At 37.2% G+C, this 21,994-nt stretch overlaps 1 protein-coding gene across 2 annotated transcripts in view; it reads right to left on the bottom strand.

Annotated features, from left to right (window-relative positions):
* Positions 1–21,994, bottom strand: part of ERCC6 (ERCC excision repair 6, chromatin remodeling factor) — a 46,385-nt gene that overhangs the window by 2,587 nt on the left and 21,804 nt on the right. For both annotated transcript variants that reach the window (XM_023929587.2, XM_086900378.1), the window contains exons 8-20: positions 20,283–20,418; positions 13,488–13,658; positions 12,879–13,055; positions 11,412–11,528; positions 9,883–9,978; positions 7,896–8,114; positions 7,069–7,179; positions 6,503–6,622; positions 5,437–5,531; positions 3,493–3,638; positions 2,714–3,412; positions 1,899–2,100; positions 210–288 (exon numbers count right to left, since the gene is read on the bottom strand). In XM_023929587.2, the coding sequence (XP_023785355.2) occupies positions 210–288; positions 1,899–2,100; positions 2,714–3,412; positions 3,493–3,638; positions 5,437–5,531; positions 6,503–6,622; positions 7,069–7,179; positions 7,896–8,114; positions 9,883–9,978; positions 11,412–11,528; positions 12,879–13,055; positions 13,488–13,658; positions 20,283–20,418 (2,368 nt within the window). The remainder of the gene's footprint in view (positions 1–209; positions 289–1,898; positions 2,101–2,713; positions 3,413–3,492; positions 3,639–5,436; positions 5,532–6,502; positions 6,623–7,068; positions 7,180–7,895; positions 8,115–9,882; positions 9,979–11,411; positions 11,529–12,878; positions 13,056–13,487; positions 13,659–20,282; positions 20,419–21,994) is intronic.

The following is a 21,994-nucleotide window of genomic DNA, read 5'->3' as shown; positions in this document are numbered from 1 at the left end:
TGGTCTTGAGACACATAAGGAAACCACAGTACAATTTGTGACTGCTGTATCTAACTAGACCTCATAAAAATAAAAAATCCAATTCACAAATAACTAAAAATTCTAGAATTCTACATAATCATACAACAGATGTGTATGACACCACCATAAATCATAACACTTCACATATATCAGATATTAAAACAGAAATGTTAGCTTGTATTTCTTACCTTTTGCTTCTTTGCAGGTGATGCACAAGTGGAATGTGAAGAAAGCAGCATGGAGTTTCTTTTTTGACCAAACCGACTCCTAAAAAAGCATTAAAGAATTAACTCCATGAAACATCCTTAAAATTATTAGGATAGTATTTTTCTGTTGGGGGTTGGGTTGCTTCCTCTTGCATTTATGGAATTTTTTCCCATAAGTTGCTAGGAAACTAACTATTGGGTACTTATGGGTACTTAAGAAAAACAAAAGAGTGGCCAAACTCAAGGGAGAGGGGATACACAAGGGAGAGGGGATACCTGGAGATTTGGGCAGACAGAAAATGGGGGCTGGGGAGCTGCTAGGGCTCTCGCTCTGGGTTTCGGAGGAGGACAGGCGGGCTGTTGCTTACTGCGAGAATTCCCTGTCACCGCCGGAGCCCAGGCCTGTACTGCCTCGTCCTTTCTGTGGGTAAGACCAGTCGTTGGACTAAGCCTTTATTAACATCTGCCTCACTAAACGAAAGACCTATCTTCGTCTGCTCGGCTTCCGGGATCTCGGCCTCGCCCCTCCCTGCCCTGCCGGGAGCCGGGCTGCCGCTGTCCCATCCCCGCCGCCACCTCGGCGCTGCTCCGAACTTTACTGCAGTGCAGCCCCCATCCCCACGCAGAGGCCCGAGGCGTCCCGCGGTTCCAGCCACAGCCCCGAAGCTTCTGATACATCTTGCTACCACCCCGGGATTTTTGCTCATTCCTGCCGGCCCAGCTTGCTGTTTCCGTAAGTGCTGCTGGGCACCGGGACCGGCTGTCCCGGGGGGTTTGTGAAGCAAAGCCTCTCTCCCATCCCTTCCCGTCGGGGCCGAGCCGCCATTACCGCGTGTGGCCTCAGCCCGCGCCACAGCGCCCCCTGCCGGCGCGGGGGAATCCGCGCCCCGCCCCGCCCGGCGGGAGCAGCAGCGCCCCCTGCCGGCCGCGCCCGGAGCTGCAGAGAGGGGAAGGGTCCCTGGGTCCTGTTCTGTCTGGAGCTAATGCATCACTGGGTCCTGTTCTGTCCGGTGCTAATGCATCACTGGGTCCTGTTCTGTCTGGTGCTAATGCATCACTGGGTCCTGTTCTGTCCGGTGCTAATGCATCACTGGGTCCTGTTCTGTCTGGTGCATCACTGGGTCCTGTTGTCTGGTGCTAATGCATCACTGGGTCCTGTTCTGTCTGGTGCATCACTGGGTCCTGTTCTGTCTGGTGCTAATGCATCACTGGGTCCTGTTCTGTCTGGTGCTACTGCCAGAGTTGTTGTTTGTTTGCCTTATTATACATACTAGCAAAGAACTGTTATTCCTGTTCTCATATCCTTGCCTGAGAACCCCTTAATTTCAAAATTACAGTAACATGGAGGGAGGGGATTTACTTTTCCATTCCAAGGGAGGGTCCTGCCTTCCCTTCAAACCAAGACATTTCAAAGACAGACTGGGTTTGTGCTTTAGGGTTCTTAAGATCCCTCTGCTAAGCATTCTTTTCCACTGTGTTACAATAACGCTTTCTTTGTACTTCAGAATGGACTACCTATGCTTGTAATATGCTTTCATGTCTATATTAAATAAAAAGCATGCACATAACTTTGATGCATTTTACTGCAAATAACAAGATGAAAAATGTAAATCTTTAACATCCTAAGCAACTCCTCTGTTTTTGGGAAAGCAGAGTGAGAACTGAACTCACTTTATTCCTGATGGTGCACCTGAAAGACCACTCGTGCCTGTCCAGGTTGGCACACCAGAAGCAGCTCCTAAACATTGCTGACGAGAGAGTCTTAAGGCTCTCAAGGCGTCCTGGGCCACTCTGCTTGCTTCTGCTTCCTCCAGCACATGATCTGCACTGGAAGCATCCATAATAGCATCATGCTTCATAACACTGTGTACCCCTAAAACCAAAAGGATACAAAAGGTGAAGGAGGACATCTCTTAATTTATGTGAAAATCAAACATTCACTTTTTAAGTGAATGCCACAACTGCGTTTTTCCTTCTTCAGGGTGATTATATTAAGCACATCAGTACAGTAATTTCTAATGAGAGAACCCCTTTCTCTATCAGTTAAGTAATCAATCTGACAGCAAATCACTTCTGGTGTGCTGATGAGGTCATTATTCACAACAGACCGGGCAATTATGTGGGAAAATTGATCATTTCCATTGTTACAGACAAGACAGACAGAAGTGAAACCCTTGTGTAAATGAAGGTTGATTACATCCTGGAAATATCCAGAAGAAACATTGCATATACTTCTATATCCGGAAATTTGGATTGCTCTGAACAGTTTGTGCCAAGGTAATTATCAAATTTGTAACTGGAATTAAAGTTAACTGGAATTAAATTTAAATTAAACTTAAACAATGAACATTTTAAGTTTCACTCAAGTAACAGAACAAACATCTTTTGTATTGTAGCTCTAACCATCAGAGTAACAGATCTGCTCTTTCCATCATTTGCATAGGTTTTATATACCTCTGTTTAGTCAGCAGCCAAACAACTGTTACCTGATTTTTTGAAAAGTTTCTGCAAGACATAGTCATCATTTTTCTTTGAATCTTGCTCTTCACTGTTCTCCTTTCTGTATTGCTTTTGTTTCACTAGATGAGGAATGCGCTTTCCTTCAAATTTGGCATCTTTGTGATGTTTCTTCTTAGACTTATCTTTGTGGCTGTCATGCGACAGCATGTCCACCCTGTGCTTTGTTTTTGAAATACACTTATAATGATTATTATCAAATTGCCCGTCTTCAGTTTTAGCATCCTGCTTTTCCCAAGAGCCAGCTGCATCACAAGTAAGGCTAAGATGTGTCCTGGCATCTGCATTAGCTGCTCCACATCCTTCACCAGCCACCACGGCAGTCAGACATTCAGCATCCTCTGAAGACCCTGCATTGCATGGCATCGACTGGGATATGCATTTGTCATCACTTTCCAAACACTCCTCCTTGCTTTCATTGAATGAATTTGTATCAGTAGCAGCTTGTGTGTTATCTTTTGTGCAGCTATTTTGGTCAAAGGCTTCCAAATTTCCCTTGGTTTCCTCACTTGTCTCTATTGCTTTACAAGAAGAATCCTTCATGTGTGTGGTGGAATAGGAACTGGAGGACTTGATTTTCTTGTGTGAGCTGCTTTCCGCAAGATGGACATCACGTTTAGAAGTGCCATTATCAGGTGGCTTTGGGACTTGAACATCTGAACCAGTACCTGAGGGATGAATGAAATTAGTATCCACTTAACAAACAATTAAGATGTTTTTTCTTCCAAACAGAAAAAACTCCATGTACCTGCAAAAATTGCACTTGTTTCTGTCCCCTGAGACACATCTGGACTGTTCAGAGTAAATAGTTCATAAAGGTCATTGGATTTGAAGAAACGATTCTGCTTAGGGTCTTTCAGCACTCTGTTTGTTAAAAACTGTTTGAAGATTTGTCTAAAAAAGAAAAAAATAAATACTTTGTGCATGAAACAATGTCTAGCTATGTTTAAGTACTGAGTACAGTACTTAAACAGAAAACTATAAGCACAAACATTACCCTGCAGAACAATTAAGCAGTAGGAAGATGATGTTAGTTTCCAAAAGACCATCTTGAGTTAGTAACTTTCAAACAACCAAGTAAATTGTTAAACACAGGGATTTATTATTTTGCAACAACCCCATAACACAACAGGTAACCACCATCCTGAGATGTCCTATGAGGCATCCCTTCACTAAGCAATAAATAACTTCACAGCTAGAACATTTTTGTCCATTAAAATTGAAAAGCTTGCATATGTAACAATAAAACAATCAGAAAGCTCCTGAAAGAAAAACAAGAGCTTGTTAAAATGACAATATTTTATGGGTTCAGTTGATTGGAGGAATCAAAAGCAGCAGAGTAGCTCAGTCTGATGGTGATGACTGGATGACAGCCACTGAAAAGGGGAATCAGACTTGTGGCTGAGAAGAAAAGAGCGCACCTGAAGAGGACCAAAAGGAACAAATCGGTAGGGGCACAAAGCTGCAAGAAATCTTCTAGTATTGGTAAAACTGCTTCTGTGCCACATTTGTACTATATAGTGTCTAGAGCAAAAGCTGTTTTATTCTGTAATAAAACATTCTGTAATAAAATATTCTGTAAAAAAAATAAACCCCTAAATAAAACTGGAAATCAGTTCTTTCACACAGTTTTTATCACACTTTTGGTTCTGCTAATATTAAGCAGGGAAACTATTTTTAAATCCAGTGGTCAAAAAACTAAGTTTTCATTTCCAGGCATAAAACACAGGAAAACAGAAAAGACAACTTCTTAAAGTTCAAGGTCCACTTCACTGCTCTGGAAAGAAATTAATTTCTGATGGCTGTCCTAACTGTTAAGAGTCCAATTCCTTGATGCAGTCAGTGTTGTCCAAACAGAAGTGTGCCAGGGGGATGCAAAGCAAACAGCAGATGCTTTGTGTCCATATGGCAAAACAGACTAAAAAAAGGCATTCAGTAAGTATGGGTATTTCATTATTTAGAGCCTTTTCTTCATCTGAACTTTCTAAGAGGGTATTTCAGTTCTGAAGATTGAAGTCTAGCACAGGATTCCTATGTACATTCATCTGGAATTAATGTGAGTGAAGCTAACTACTGAGAAAGCTGAATGGGAAAGCAAACCAAAAAGATTTCATTGATTTTGAAATACAAGCACTTTAAAGGTTTTAGCTACATTTTGGAATAAATAACATGAATATGACTGGTAGTTATTGGGATTTAATTCTTTCACTCTGGAATGAATTGGGAATAAAATCAAATTGGGTTTGCACAGTAGTAAATAGATATATGTACCACATACATCTTGATACATCCCAAGGAGAATATAAAGAACTTGATTTGAATTTGCATTTCAGACTTGTTGAGTCTCATGTTCTGAATAAGGTGCTCACTGTTTTCTGTCTATGCCTCATACACTGTTTTACAGTGAATTCTGGATGTGCTGGACACAGCTGCTGGAACAGACTGATAAGGTACGTTTAGCACATGAGTCTTGCAGCTAGGAACAGAGCAGTACAGCTGGGAGTCTAGTAAGGGAAAAAGGTTTTCCATTTCTCAGAAGAAGCTGAAGTTCTCCACAATGTGCCCATCGTGACCAAGGGGATTATAAGCAATTTGTGCACATGCACAGGTATGTCACTGTAACACCACCTTGGATTTGCTACAATCATTTTCCTGAGCATGCAGCTGTATCCAAGAAATTGTTCTGACTGACCTGTGGTATATCTTCTCCTCAATAGTACCTGCAGTGAGCAGCCTATACACAGTCACCTCTCTCTTTTGGCCTATTCTCCAAGCACGTTCCCGAGCCTGGAAGACAAAAGATTTGATAACCAGACATGAGCCTCTCAAATGTGTCTGACAGGGAGCTAATGATAACACTCTTTCAAAAAGTTAGTTTGGACATTTAACAAATACTTCAAGAAGTGGTAACTAACTCAGCAGGAGAGGAAAAAGATCTAGAAAGTCTCCAATTGTACCAGGAAATCTATGCAAAAATTATCAATAAATAGATTATGTTAAAATCGGAACTTTTACCTTGAATATGTACTTTATATACACTTATTCCAGAAGGAAATTTCACAACAGAGCTTTAGTACACAACTTTCTTTTGAACTTCTCTTCTTTACCTTAAATGAAATCTTTCCTACAAACATCTTGAACCAGCCACTAATACAGAGCACTCTAAGTCAGACACCTGCAGATCTCAGAGCTACATAGAATTTCCATAAAAAAGCTTCTTTCTCTCAAACTTGTAAGCACCATGTAACTGCTACCTGATTTGATAAAACAGTCTTATCACTCCACAATATAGTGAACAACTTCTTAAAGCTTAGAGCAGCTCTCTAAGGTCACAGCTACATATCATTATCTAGTGAGAAAGCCAATTGGAGCAGCATCTGTTCTCTTTTTCTCACCCTGCATGGTCACCACCAACAGGCCTGCCTGTTCAAGAGCACGCACAGCTGTACTTTCCCTTCAGAAACTCTGCTTTGTTTATTTTAAAAACACAGATCATTTGAACTGACTACATGAATCAACAGTACTGAAGAGTGGTAAGGTATATCAGCATATAGGGGATGTGGTGGGAACCACTTAAATTGGCTTTGCCACAAGAGTAATCCTAATGTGGAGCTGCACCCGAAGTGATCATTGCTGGGAACAGCAACTTAGGAAAGAGCAACATAGTGCTTTAACACTGTTTGAAGAGATAAATGTCATTTCATCTTCAGTTTTATTTCAATTTGGCTGGTAAATGGAATGTAAAAAATCAAACTCACCTGTGTGTCCACACTGGGATTCCAGTCAGGATCATAAATAATAACCCGGTCAGCACCAACCAAGTTAACTCCAATGCCACCAACACGAGTTGTCAGAAGAAAAAGAAAAATGGATTTGTCCTGTGACACAGAAGATTAATTTACTAAAGCAAGAATTACCAAAATCTAACCTTAAAAAACATAATTATTTCCTGGATTATTTTATCAGCATTATATGCAAAGTCGCAAAGGAAGCCAAGAGAAGGAACACATTTCCTTGTTCAGTTAGTATTTCTTTTGACAAATAAAAGTAGTCTGATCTAAATTTAATTTACTGTTATCCAATAAAATTGATTTTCCCCCTTCTCAAGTGCATTTCTTTCCTTATCAGAAAGCCCAACTTTGGTGTGAAATAACAGATTACTTTTTTCCCCCCTCTCTCACAAAGACAAGGGTTTCATTTCACTGAACTCCCCTGTTTTGTGTCTCCAACCTGAAGTAGTATATTTAAAAACAGAACAAAATGGAATGTAAGAACTCAGTCATACTCATTAATATGTATTCATGTGTGGGATAGAACATCTCACCTCATTGTATTTTGCTACAAGAGGCTGTCTGGAAGCTACTGCTGTGGTGCCATCCATCCTGAGGTAGGAATAGTTTCTGTATCTCACAAAGACTTCAAGTATCTGCATCATCTGTAGTGATGGAAAAGATTTAATAAAATCCAGATGTGAAGACTGAGCATCTTTGTGATGAACCTATAAGAATTTCTGGAACTAAATGCAGTGCCAATCAAAAAAATGATGACAATTAAAAACTTGAAACACTTTCTTAAATGACAGAAACCCAACTTATGTAAATGGGGGAAAAGAAATTATTTCACAGCTGAATGCAGTGGAGTATTTGTGCTTGGTTTGGAAAGTCCAGGGCCATAGCCTCAAGACGGGTGCAGCATCCCAAGGAAATCCACAGAAGGAAGACAAAACTGTGAGTACACAGAGAAAACAAATGTCACTGCCTGTGCCACTGTCCTGAAGGTACAGATTCTGAGGATCAGACGTGCACAGACACTACACAGAGCATGCAAACTGACTACCAGCTGTATCCTGAAACTTCACAGCAGGGACAGCCTGATACCATACACATACAACCAATACAGCTTTGACCCAGTATATTGAGACTGGGCCACTGCCACAATACTGTGTCTTTCCAGTAAAACTTACTAGGTTTGGGAACTGGGCTCTGATTATTCCAAAGATATCAGTCATTTCAGTAACTTTCTCAAATAAGGTGTTGATTTTATGAGAAATACACTACAAAAGGTAGCTCTACTTACAAGTTTTTTTGGAACTCACAGACATGTTTTAAGTAACAGTAATAGCTAAAATGACAAGCAATTAGATCATCTTACCTGTCTCGACTGAGTGAAAAACAGCACTCTGTGACCTTGCTTGTGCCATATTTTCAGCAAGGATTCTACCACTATCATTTTTCCAGAACGTTTCCAATATCCAAACTGATTTGGATCCTCTGCTTCAGCATCTGGCACACTCTTCAAAATTCTGGGGCTATCAGCAACAAAGTCAGGGTGATTGCAAATCTTTCTCAAAGTTGATAGTCCCAAGAGAATCTAAAGAATAGAAAATAAAAATATTTCTATTTTCATGACAAATACTTGTATCTACATGGGGTGTGGACAAGAAAAATAAACAGCAATAGATTAATCCACTCACCATCAATGCTGTTTTTAGTAATGTTTTGATGCTAATACTTGCTTAAGGGAAAGTTTTAGGAAAAAGCAGTACAAGAGAAAGTGATTGAAGTATTATGTACTTGTGAGCCTATTCTGGTGACAATGTTAAGGGAAATCTGCAAAAATTTCCACACTACTAAAACCAGTCCCTCCCTAGCTGTAAGGTCATATTTTTCTTACTCAAAGGGAAAAATTCCACCTATTTGTTTCTTGAAATTATCATGTCTTTTCTTCCAACTCCCACCATATTAGCAGGTAACTTAAGTCAGATCTTGAAGATAGTCAGTATACCCACCAGAATGCATAACAAAGAATATACAAGTTAACACATTTGAACAAACATACAAAACTGAAATCGCCACTTTTGATAGCATTTTAGAAGGGTTCTATTCAGTCATTTGTTCAATAATATTACAAGTGTAATTTATACTTCTGAATATTCTGAAAAATGAACTAGCTTGCAACAGTGAATCCCTCAATCTTTTAGCACTACAAGCTGGATGAGCCTGCCCATAATTTATGGTTTGTTTTTACAGTGTTGTTTTTCAGCTGGGATTTGCTGTTGTCATCACAGAATATCTAATAAAAGCATTGACATTTACTGTTCAAAATTTTCAGATCCCTAGTAAGTATGATAGCCCATTCTGTAAAATCTTTGAGAAATTTCTGCTGAGAGTCTTCCACAAGCCACCTCTAAAAGAACGAGCTCCTTAAAGTAATTTTCACTGGGATAACTAAAATGGCTATGCACTTGAAAAAACTTGCCCACTATACCTTTGTGAGATATGGAAAATTCAAAAAAGTCAAAACTACTACTGTTCAATGTGTTCTTGGTATGGGACTGCACTATACATGGCCATGCTGACCATACAACTGACTGGAGCCACTGAGTATGCAGGGAGAATGGATTTCACAGTTCATAAGAATTACACATTATAGCCAACACATAATACCTCTCCTCCTACAAACAAGGGCTAAAAGGGAAGAGAGACACATCCATCGCATGCATAAAAATGTCAAACAAACCAGGTGTGTGCAGTGTAGGAGTCACAGGGAATAGCACATTCTACACTGGCAGCAGCAGCCAGCAACTGAAACTGTACCCCAATTACACCCTTCACTTGGCCACAGCAATTTCAACACATACATTCGAAGGATGGAGGCAGAAGATGTTGAGAAGTGACTAGTAAGACAGAAACAAGGATGTTTGCTATTTGCTCTGCTTTCTGTTAATACTGTGAAATCATCAAGTGTTGCATAACAAAGTTATCACACCTGAACTGTACTCACAGGACTAACTATGCTTTTCCTTTGCTTCACTTGGGCAATTAGTTAAAAGTATGCATAGTTACCTACAACAGGTCATCCAAAAAGCTAGAATTTGTTCCCAAGGTCACAAATACATTGTCAAGGTCATTCCATTCCTACTTTTATCTGGACATGTCACTACATATGGACCACTAACTCAAATATATTTAACCCACCATTTCTGAGGAAAAAAAAAAAAAAAGACAACTATGAAAGCTGAACAGAGATCAGTGTGTTTGCTTCCTTTACTGCTCAGAATCCAGCTACAAGAATGCAAAGGCCAGTCCATGATTTTATCCACCAAACCCTACTTGTCACTATCCTTATTAATGCCCACCTGCATGTCTCCATTGAGAATCTGGTAAACTTCTTTAGAGTTGATGTAATTTTGATAGATTTCACGCTGCTCCTCTGTCAAACGGCAAAAGAGGACCTACAAAACAAACCAACCACTCAAGCCCAGCCTGTATGAATTTTAGAATTTTACCATGTGCTACAATGAAACTTCACAGATGTTTAACATACTGAAATACTAAGTTAAAAGATACTGCACAGAAATCACTAGAAGTAAAAAAGAGAAATTTTTAGAGAATGAATATGATCATTAAGATGAGGTTCATGAGGCTTTAAGTGCTCTTTTCCAGTAGGTAGATCTTTCCCTCAAATTGCTTTAGTTTTGGAAGTGCTGTCATTTTCTAGTTTTAATGAGGTTTTACTGAGGTAACTGTGCAATGTTAGCATTCTCTCAAAGCTTTACATCATGTGTCTGTCACATCCCTTACAACTTGCAAATTCTTAGAAGTTTAGCAAACGTGATCTGTCCTATCTTGAGACCTTAAGCATGAAATAGAATGATTTCTCAGGTGCTCTAATGTGCTAAAATGGAACAAAATCACTTCCTTGGATCCTTCAAGGCAACACACATTATGCTATAAAACCAACTGATGTAGTGACTGACAAGAGCAAAAATCAAACTTGTTTAAACTGTCTCTGATCATGTTCTTTAGATTAAGGACCCCAGACTCTAATATCTAGACATTAAGAAAATGGTTCTTTATACTATTTTTAAGGTTAAAAGTAGTGTAAAGAAATTAAAAATTGGTTAAAAAAAGATCATTAGACTGCATATACACAGTATGATCTACTTTATTATGTACCTTTCAGCACTGTCTTACAAAGACTAACATATGTACTTCTCTTTAAGAGGGAGAAGACAGGAAAGGAGTCAGGACAGAACATGAAAGTATGAAGCACTGAAACCTGAAGAAGCAGCTAATAATTACTACAAGTGAGTATTTGTAGGAAATTCAGTTAACTAATACTTTCAACCTCCTCTACTTTGAATGAAAACGTTTCCTAAAGAAACATACCACCTTGTAGTAAAGCAAACAAGTTTCACACCAAGGTTCATATTTTCAAGGTTAATATTTTGAAAATTTATTATAACATACAGGTCAGCTAGCTTGCAATATCAACAACTGTCAGGAAGTATTTCTCTGTTATTTGCTGCACCAATTAATCTTTCTACGACAGGAAACAATGCTGAATTGTTTCCTGCTGTACAAAAGGAAACAGACAACTCATTTCAATGCACTTGAGACTTAAGGGGACAGTACTAAGTAGTCCTGACTACACTTATCTGTCCTTTACTTTTTAGATAAGTGAACTCAGACAGACCCTGCAAGACAGCAGTAATTTAATACTCGGTACAACGGTCAAAGAATATGGATCTTGAAAGCTCCGCACCTTATCTTTAGTTTAACCAGCATTTTATCTGCTACTAGCACAAATTATTTCCAAATTTTCATGAAAGACTGAGTTTTGGGGAGGGAGAGGACTCAGATCTAGTAGTGAAAATAAGCAAACCTGTTCATTTTTATCTGGAAGTGAAAGGCTCATTTTTACATCAGCCTTCATTCTTCGCAGCAAGTAGGGGTTTATGGTGTCCCGTAACACACAGGCACATTTGTATGCAGTTTTTACCTGAAAAAAGGAAGAAAAGGCACAAGTTGTATTTTGATTCTTGATAATAATTTTACCAACTAGCAAAATCATATAATTTGCAATAGGAAAAGCCTAATAAAATTAGTTGGCTTGTTTTATATGGATCTATAGTTACATGTTCAACACAACATGAATTGCAATAAAATTCATGTTAGCAACAATAAAATTGATTAAGTAAGGCTTCCTTAGATACCCCAGATTTCTATTTAAAAGAGACCAATAGCAAGATATTTAATTTAGAAAATGAACAAAGAAGCAAGTATAAATCTGTACAAAACCAAGATCCTCATGAAAAAGTGCTAATACATACACTGATCAAAAAAGAAGCCTTCAGCAATGGTTACCAGACAATAAGTGAAGATTAGTGCTCACTTGAGACTTTAAAAAAAATTGCTACAAGAAAATCCCCATGATCACAGAAACTAAAGGTCACTCTGGCCCTAAATGGAGCATATGGTTCTGTAAGGGGTAATGGATGTGAGATAGGTATTAACTGTAATAATGACTAATAATGGCTAAAAATACCTTTATTTGTCTTAAAGCAAAGCAAACAATATAATAAATTATTGATATATAAAAACAATTGAAAGGACAACTTAGTAAATTACTAATATTTATACAAGAGAAGTACTTAAACTTGAAAAGAGAATAAAATTTCAGCAATGCATGCATGCAAAACATTATAAACAGTAGTTAAAAGGATATAAGTTTAATAGCATTTATATGAAACTTAGTCTGCAGATTATGATGCAGACAATTTATTTACTATCTAGTTAAAAACAGAAAAATATTTAAGCTGTCATCAATACTGGGAACCACAACTACAAAGATTAACAGACACTTATTCAAAATAATTTCTCAAGTAATTTTTTTGCTTCCAAAATTAGTTTATCTACTTCCAGACTTCCAACACCTAATTTAGCCTTTTAAAATAAAAACTGTTTTCAGACTGGATTTAAGGATTCCTCTTACTGCGTAATTTGCCAAAGCTCGACAGCAAACAGGAAAGTGCTATTTAAATACATCAAAATGTGGGATCAATCACCTCCCACTCCAATTTGTTTATCTTCATATCAAAGAATACTTCTAATGACTTAATCTTTAGGGCTTTAGACAGGAAAATTGTGTATATAAGCTGCACTCCTGTATAAATGAAACGGTCTCAGTTGAATGATTTTTTTACACAACCAGCAGTAATACACACACAACTCTTTTTTTTATTAGTGTCTAGAACAGGCACTTCTAAGTACATTTAGAAGTCAGACTAGAAACAACAGTAACAGATGGAACAGTTTCCTTCAAGAAAAATGATATTTTGGATGCATTTACCTGGACAGGAGAGGCATTGCAATATCCTCCCATGGTTATTGGGACTGAAAACTGCTCCATGAAGACAGGTAGTGTCCCCAGTTTTCCTGGGAATATAAAGTCAAAGAGGGACCAGAGCTCCTTTAGGTTATTTTGCATAGGGGAGCCAGACAAGATGATTCGATGGGGTGTGCGGAACTATTAATAAAAACCACAAAACCAAAAGATAGTTATTTTCATGGTTCCTGTTGTATCCTGCCTCAGAGAATATTCATCTTCACCATCAATAAACTCTCATGTCAAAATATGTGGCCTCACACTCATGAAAAAACAGGTTTCTGCCATACACTGTTCATAAACTGTTAGCAGAAAATTCACACCAGCAATCTGACATTTATCACTACTGGTAAATTACTATGCAATTTAAAAATTCTATTTTTTTTTCTTCTACCATACTTGTGTAAATTTACCCATGTAAATTCATTAAAAATGTTAAGTTAAATAGTCAAATACAGACCACTGTGATTTATGCTTTTATTCTTTATTAATGATCAAACATATATTTTTATGATAGGCTATTAGATATTGGAACCTCCTCCAGAGCACTTAAATTTATTTTTCAGAAAGTACCTGCTTGCATGCAAGTGTGACTGCAGCATTTGGATTTCGGATTTTGTGACCCTCATCCAGAATGACATAATGCCAATCATACGTGTGGATGTTGTCCTGCATCAGTCGAATGTATGAGTAAGACGTAATTAAAATTCCATGGCATGAAGCAATTTCATGAATTAGTTTCACCTAAAAACAAAAGGTGCACGTTATCAGTAAGACAGAATCCTCAGACCCACACACAGACATTTGCTGTCCAAGGTACATATAAAAAGTATTATAAAAGCAGATCTATCATTTACTTTGCAAAGGAAATAAGTATATGCAAGATCTTGATTACATGATTCTTAGCTCATCTGTCAAAGAATGAAGCACTTGAATACTGTGTTATAGCAATCAGAATTTATCAAAAGCCCGGTCAGAAAAAAACAGTGCTTTTTATTTTCAATTTTTTAAAGGCAATGTCTGAAAAAACAAACACTGAATTTGATTATGGTAATGGGCTTCTTTGAGTTCTCCTATACTCACTTTACAAACCGAGCTTTATGTATTGCAAGCAAGATCAAGAATGTCAGAGGAAAATTAAACAAGTGAAATACTGAAAAACAAATACAAAAATCTGTTTGTTTAATCCTAAATTCTGTCTAACCTTTCTCATTATAGGATTAATAGAGCTGCTATCAGTCTTCAATTTTGTGCTTCTCTTGTAAGCTTTAACCTTTCCCCAAGTTTTTACTAGCCTTTACAACTGCAAGTTATGTAGGGCAGGAACAGTCTATATCACTTTTGACAGTGCTCAGGACTCATCTTTATTGCATTTATCCTCCATGTATAAATCTAGACGACTTAAACAGCAGATGATGAGAAGGGGAAAACAAAGTACAACCACCACCAAATTTGCTAAGGGAAAGACAAACTGCTTATTACTAGAAGTGCCTTTAATTAAAAAACAACCCACAAAAAACAATTAAAAAACCGAACAAAAGGGAAAAACCCGTGTCAAAAACTCAGATGGTGTCAATATCCATGACCTTTTTCTGTAAAATTGCTGGCTCACAGACACCCCAAGATTCAAAAAAACTTGTGAGTTTAACTGTTCAAGAATATCTGCTTTCTGATTATCATCTCCTGATAAAACCACAACACATTATTTAATGTTGCTATCACGAGTCTCAAGAGAACATGCAATCTTTAGAATAATTTGTATTACAGAGTAGGATTTCTCTGCAGGTGTGGACATCCAAAGCTTAATTCTACCTGGTACAGTATCCATAGTCTGCAACTTTTATCGAGTCTCAGCAATGGTCTGTCATAGAATATTGTAGACATCTCTACCCAAACACTTAAGACAAATCATCTCGGGTGATTTAAAATTAAAAGCTTGTAAAATATGTAACCTCTCCTAATTTTTGCAATTAATAGGGTATGTCTGCAATTAGCCTGACTTACAGAATGCTACACTCTTGTCATTAAAAGATGTTTTGAGAAAGTGCTGCTGTTATTATGGAGGCTCAAGAGACCAATCCCTCCTAGAGGGCAAACAGTGGACTGGTAGAAAACAACAGCCATAAATCACGCTGTCAGGTAGCAGAGAGAACAGAAGTGAAACACAGGCACATGAAGGCCATTCATTGTAAACACACCAAGGCAGAATCCTAGTCAGGATTTACTGAACCTGTAATTAATTAAAGTTTCCTTCAAGCTAAATTTTTAATAAACAAGGATTTGTGCTGACAATGAAGAAATAGAACAGCACAATTTTATCAACTCACACAACACTTCCTATGTCTCATTTTATTGCATTGGGTACTTTTTCAAGGTTGCCTTCACTTTAGGTGCAGTCCTTGGAATAATTCTAAATATTTTAAAATATGGTAACAGATCTAATACTGGATAAAAATTCTTGAGGGTGTAGTACTTTATAATTTCAGCTATTTTACATGTATTCTTTAGTCCACAGCTCCTGTTTCATTAGATTAAGGCACGTCTATATTTTATTTTTGCTCTGGAAATACACTTCATGTTCATGTAGTATATATAGTATAGTATATATAGTATATATAGTTCAATGAAGTATATGAATGTATATGAAGTATATGAAGTATATGTTCAATGAAATATTCAATGAAATATTTCAGGTCATGCACTGCTACACTAAATTAAAAAAAAAGTGTGCTTGAGAGAGACAAATCCTACTAATGCCGGATTACACAGCAGTTACCTAATTTTGAAATTCTGCATTCTGGCCTTTATCTGATACTAATGAATAGAGGAACACATGAGTAGACTGAGTAATTATGAACTTTTCTTCAGCACAGTACTTCAGGCCTTTACAATTCAGAGACAGTATTTTCTCCCTACCTTGGGTGATAAGTTGATGGTGTTGCCTTGTCTTCACTGAAGCACATGAGATATGCAAACATGGGATGAATTTTGCCAAGCACCATTCCTTAAGGCTAAAAGGTTTATTATTTATTCTAAGGACATATCTCTAAGCAAATGATTTTTTCCAGTTGGTACCTCAATTTACCTACAAGTTTGTTTCTGAAGGCACAAAAACAGGACAATTTTTTAGACCGATGCTTACAGAAATAAGATTTTTTTTTATATAGTCTTTTAAAAACATTTAACAGGACTTGAAATATGAACTTTTACATATTATGTATTAAAAGTGGTAATTTTCTTAGACAGAAATGTGTGTTAAGACTGAACTTAAAGACATAGACTAAATTGAAGACATAGACATTCAAGAACCATTCAGATACCTTTGAGGCAAGCGTGAAGTCAGAGATAGTATCTCGTCACTTACCCAACCATATATCATTTGTAAATCAAAAGTGCATTCTTCAGCAGGCTTATCACTATCTCCTAACCAGCCATTAGGCCTGGAGATCCATAAATTCAACATATAAAACCTCTTTATTATTTCCCTGCCACAACAGAAAAATCTAAATGGCACCATGAAGAGGCTTCAAAAGAACACATTATAATGTTTAATAATGTAAAAGTTGGAATAAAAAGAGCAAAAGCACTTTGTACATATTTAACAAGAATGCTACCTCTTAAATCACAATACTAATTTCATCTGAGTTTGGTCCTTTACTCAGAAATAGAGCCTTTGGCTAAAATACAGGTTCCATATGCAATCATCTCAATAACTATAACCTCTGAAATTTATTTTCTTTACATGTAGATTATGCACTCTACTGTGAGGCTAGAAAGTCTACAATTTTCCATGTGTAAAGTCATCTTAAAGTAGATGGTTTCACAGCTGCAAGCATCATGAACTTGACAATTACTTTCTAGGGCTACATTGTGTGTCCTGCATTTGACCAGAGTAAGGGAATACAAAGTTACACATTTACAAACAGTATGTGAAAACATCAGCAGGAATTGTTAACCTAAGTGATACCTGTTCTAAAGATAAAGAAATTAGAAGTTCAGCCTTGAACTTAAAAAATACAACCTCCTTCCACATGTGATATGTTAAAGAAGATAACCAAAGTTCATGTTGCCTCTTACATTCTATGGTTTACAAATGCTCATGTGCACCTGAAGTTTTAAAACAACAGGACAAGCTCTTTGCACAGAAGGCTTTTTTCCAACATCATTGAAGTTCTTTTCCTCCTTATCTTCTGTTCTATACCATAAATAAAAAGCACTTGTGATACATTACATTAGATTTACTTCTTTTTTTTCTCTCATCCTTAGGTCTCAGGGCACTTGATGTTTACAGATCACATTTGAGTGTAAACCATAGTAGGAGCTTAATAGTGTAAGACAGCACCATGGGACATTTAGCCACAAACGCTGTACCTTGTACATACTGAAAGCTGACTTCACAGGGGAAGACTATTACTTAAATCTGGTTCCACCTACTGCTCCAACTTAAGCACATTTTTCAACACAGAAGAGCTAAATAATCTTGTGTCAAAACAAATAATAATTTCAAAAAAGATTGAGTTTCACATTTCATCCAAATACCTTTCAAAAGTCTTAGAAACCCCTCCAACTTGCTATTGTGTCTTCCTTTCATCATCTAAAATATGAATCTGCCTTCCCTCTAGATAGCTGAAGGCCTTTAGTCATAGTCCAAAGGGTGAAACTGAAAATTTACACTTCCCTCCTTTACTGTCAAAATTTTCTACCGTTGTTATTTTAGAAAAAGAGTAACGCAGTCTCTCTTTTGAAGCTTTGGATATGCTAAAAACTACACAAATATTACAGCAGCAAGATGTCTCAATGACTGAGCTGAAACAGGCTGACAAGGCTTGCACCCAATCTGGTGCTCACAATTCAGGCTGTTATTTCATACTATTATTGTGAAAATCCTATAACTGCTTGCAAAGAAAACCAAAACAGACTGGTAAAAAGGTAAAAAATCAGAGAACCTTTCACTTCTCACATTGCTCAAAGTACATTTGTAACACTAAGGAAGTGCCACTTACTGAACAGATGTGGGAAGTATGGCCTAGAATCAATTCATGATGGAACAATCAGAACAGATGTCTTCCCTACTCTTCACTGTCAAGTGAAATACTTCTGTGGGCAGCTCTGAAGAACTGGGAGACAGGCTCATGCATCAAAGGTTGTGTACCTTATTTTATCAAATGAAACTTTAGCTGTTGTCTGTTTCTGCTATGAAGTTCTGTCTTGCCTTATGGGACATCTGTCATTGCTTAACCCCGTTTCTCCAAAATTCTTATCCAGTGGTCTTACAATTAATCTTTTTTCCTTAGAAATCACCAGCCCTTCTTTCACAGAACTGTAGAGAACAAGCTGCAATACTGTGTTTTACCACAACCTGCTGGCCAACCACTACAGGATAAGGTAGTCCTCAAAATCCATTAAGATCTTCACTGTCTGATGCCCGACAATATCCCTCCACTGGTTCAGAAAATTTTAACCTCTTCAGAGGCTGAGATGACCTTGCTCATTCCAAAGCTGATAACAAAGTTCAGCTCCCCAATCCTCTCTTGCATCTGCCCAGCATAAAACTCTTTTCATTTACTTTGTGACAAACTGTGATATGCTAATAGAACACTAGAATCCTGGAACTGTCAGTTAATTCCAAACAAGTCTGTGCAACACTGAGACCACAGGTCATTTTGGCTATGTAAAATTAATCTCAAAGAAATTATGCAGTCAAACCACTATTTCTGTATTTGTTTATTTAGATTACTTATTCTTTTATACCTTTTGCCAGAGCATAAGGGCAGAATGGTCCCTGGATGAGTATTACAAAGTCAAGACATGTAAAAGTGGTCTTCTGCTATGCCATAGATATCAGTAGATGGAATTGCTGTAAGGACAGATCAGCAATAAATAGTCATAGAAAGAATGTATATTGAGAAGGAATCCCAGGCAGGAGTAAATCACCTGCCCTGTATTTTAGGTGATATATTTTCAGTGTACAAGTGTTACTTATGCTAATGTATTAGTAGCAAAATTTTATTGCAGGTGTAAGGGCAACTAGAATGAGAAAGTTGAGGTTTTTCCCTTACTTTGGCTTGCTCTTCTCTGATTAAGAGGCATCTAGGAAAAAAATGTGCATGAAGTTAAGACCATATCAGCAGTGACATTTTAAAGCACTCTTGCAGCTCTTAGAAGATGAAGCATTAGGTTCAGTTCTCTAAATCTGCTCAAAAGTGCTCAAATCTTTAATTTTAAGTTGTTGAATATGCATTTGAGGAACAACAATGGGAAGGTGAAATCTTGAAAACCTTACTATTCCTGCAGATGGAAAAATTTGAGTCAGTCTGTCAAGTCCATTAATTAAGAAACAGCCCAAAATAGGTAAACATGATTTAATTTAGGAAGACATGTGACCATCTCATTGAGGTCAGCAGATTTTTAGGGCTTGAAAACACACCAAGTTAATTGAACAACAGGAAGCTATTAGCACATTAGAGTGTGCTACTCCTTTTTTGCCATGTACTGTAACTGCATCAATTACTTCAGAATACATTTAATCAAGTGCAATTAAGCACCATATAATCTTAATGTTATTACAAGAAATTCAATAAATATTTAAAGACAAATTTAGAAATGCTTTGCTGAATCCTGAAAATCCATTTAAACATCAGAAATATAAGGCACAGGGAAAATAAAAGTCTAAGTTTTCCTTGTTTTGTTCCTGCAAGGTACCAAAGTTTGAAACTTCAGACAAGTCAGGCTTTCCAACTTAAGAAACAGACTAAGATCATGTATATGAAGAGACTGACAAAAGAAAACTAAAAGACAGAAAGTGCACTGCTTGAAACAGTGAAAACTGCTAACAAAGTAACTCTGTCATTGAAGAAAATGAGACTAAGTGATACCAACCGTCAGCAAGCAACTGAAGAGAAATTGTCCATGCGTGAAAAACACATTAAATAACAGCTCAGTGACATAGCGATGCAAAGAAATGCAGAAGAGAATTCACAAGTGCTACAAGCATTTATCTGGTGTACAAGCAGTCTAGTCATAAACTCCTAGCATGGACTACAGCACAAGGAAAACTCAAGTAAGAAACCTACTACTATCTATAATTTGTTCAGGCAATACGAGTCTTTATCATAATATACATGTATTCCATATCCTCCCCCTTTTAGTCCAGTTTACTACCAAATCTACAGAAGATAATGAACTTTTTGTTCTTTTAATATGTTCAGAGAAAGGGAACAAGCTCTTTCCTACACAGAAGCATTAAGCACCTGGGGATTTTTTTTTTTTGCTAGTGACCAAAAAACAAACAAACAAATGCCCCCCTCCCCCCCCCCAAAAAAAACCCCAAAAAGCTTCAGGAATTACAAAATGGATGTCAATCATTACCTTACTCTTTGTATAAGAACCAGTTTCATGGAGCACAGCAACTCTAAATGGAGGCCACCAAGTGTGGAATTCTTTTACCCACTGATGCAACACAGTAGCTGGACAAACAATCACTGTTGGACCCAATCCTTGGTATCTAAAATAGAGTATTCAAGACAAAAACCCTTAATGTGAAATAAATAATCAGCATTAAGTGGCTCATTAAAATACACACATATTAAAATGACATACTTTACAGTTTAAGTGGAATATGAGAGCTATGGAAATTAATTGGCAATTTGTTTTCCTAGAAATCTGTTTTTTAAAGGAAGATGAAGAGTGTACTGCTGAAAGAATCTACTCATTGAACAGTTAATGGATGTATCTATCAAGATAAACAGGAATAGAAAAGCTCCAAACAATAAGGCATAAGGGAACTTCCTCCTGTGATACTACAAATCAGGTTTTAGCAACTGCTGTTTCTCTAAGTGAAAAGAAATCATTAACAAGCAATTATTTTATTACTTCTGTTATACAGAATGTGTAGCTAGAGCCTCACAAATGGACTTACAAGTGTTCTGCTTCATGTTGGTAACATACCGTACCTTCATCACCATAATTTATTGACAAGACAAGGACTCCAAAGTGGCAGACAATTTCATCCATGAAGTTGAGATCAGAGCTTGGCTCAAACGGTCTCATAAGTTTCTTATTCACAATTATATTACTGTTTCTGAGCATTACTAAAGAAGTCTGAAACAAAGTCTTTCTGTATATGAAAAGTTCAGAGCTGCTCTTAAGTTTAAGAAGGGAAAAATCCCCTGCACACCAGCCAAATAAAAGATACTACTGCCATAAATAAATACCAACAATCCTGAAAAGAATATATTAGGTAGTGGTTACCTGCAGTTATTTTTCAAATATATTTGCTCTCTAAAAAATGGAACAAAAAGATTTTGCAAACAAAGGCAATAGTTTCAGTTATCATACACTGATCTGTGTAGACACAGATTGTGTACCATCCAAGTGACAATAAATAAATAATGCAAAAGATCACAGTATACATTCAAGATCACACACTGATTGGAATAAAGGATTTCTCAGACACCAGCAACACCCTGCTTTAAAAAGAAACAAATCTTAATGTCTTCAGAAACTGCTGATATGAAGAAATAATATTCTTTATTAAAAGCTTATACGTATGCAGAACAACAACTGGGGCTTTGCTTATTATGAACAAATACTGTAACACCACTTTACAGGGTCTAATCCTGTAAAGGAAATTCCCTTCCAAAGGGAAGTAAGAACTTGGAGACATGAAAAATATCTTCAACTACGGTCTGAATCCAAATAATCACTGCTACTGCTCTTAAAAATACCTACAGCAAAAAAGCCAACTTTCCCAGAACATACTAGTTTCTCACTCGTCATGAGTAGTAACAAAATATGTCTGTTATTCCCCTGGTCTGGATCATACAAGCTCACATGTAAGGTTTATCCAGATTTTTTTGACCCCCTCAGCTTACACAAAGAGTTCACACATCCTTGGATCAATTTTCAGAAACTCCACTCCCCCTCTACTTGGCTGTGTGGAAACTCTTCTGTGTCTAGTCTGACTCTAACCACTTTCCCTAGCCAACATTTTGTTATTCTCTTGAGAGCTTTTATTTATTTATATAAAAGAGTCATCTGGCTTCTTCCAGTCTGAGCTGTTTCACAAAACTAAACAAATC

Source organism: Cyanistes caeruleus, chromosome 8 (genome assembly GCF_971803275.1).
Source record: "Cyanistes caeruleus chromosome 8, bCyaCae1.hap1.1, whole genome shotgun sequence".
Classification (NCBI taxonomy): Eukaryota; Metazoa; Chordata; class Aves; order Passeriformes; family Paridae; genus Cyanistes; species Cyanistes caeruleus.
This window is presented reverse-complemented; position numbering and strand designations above follow the sequence as displayed.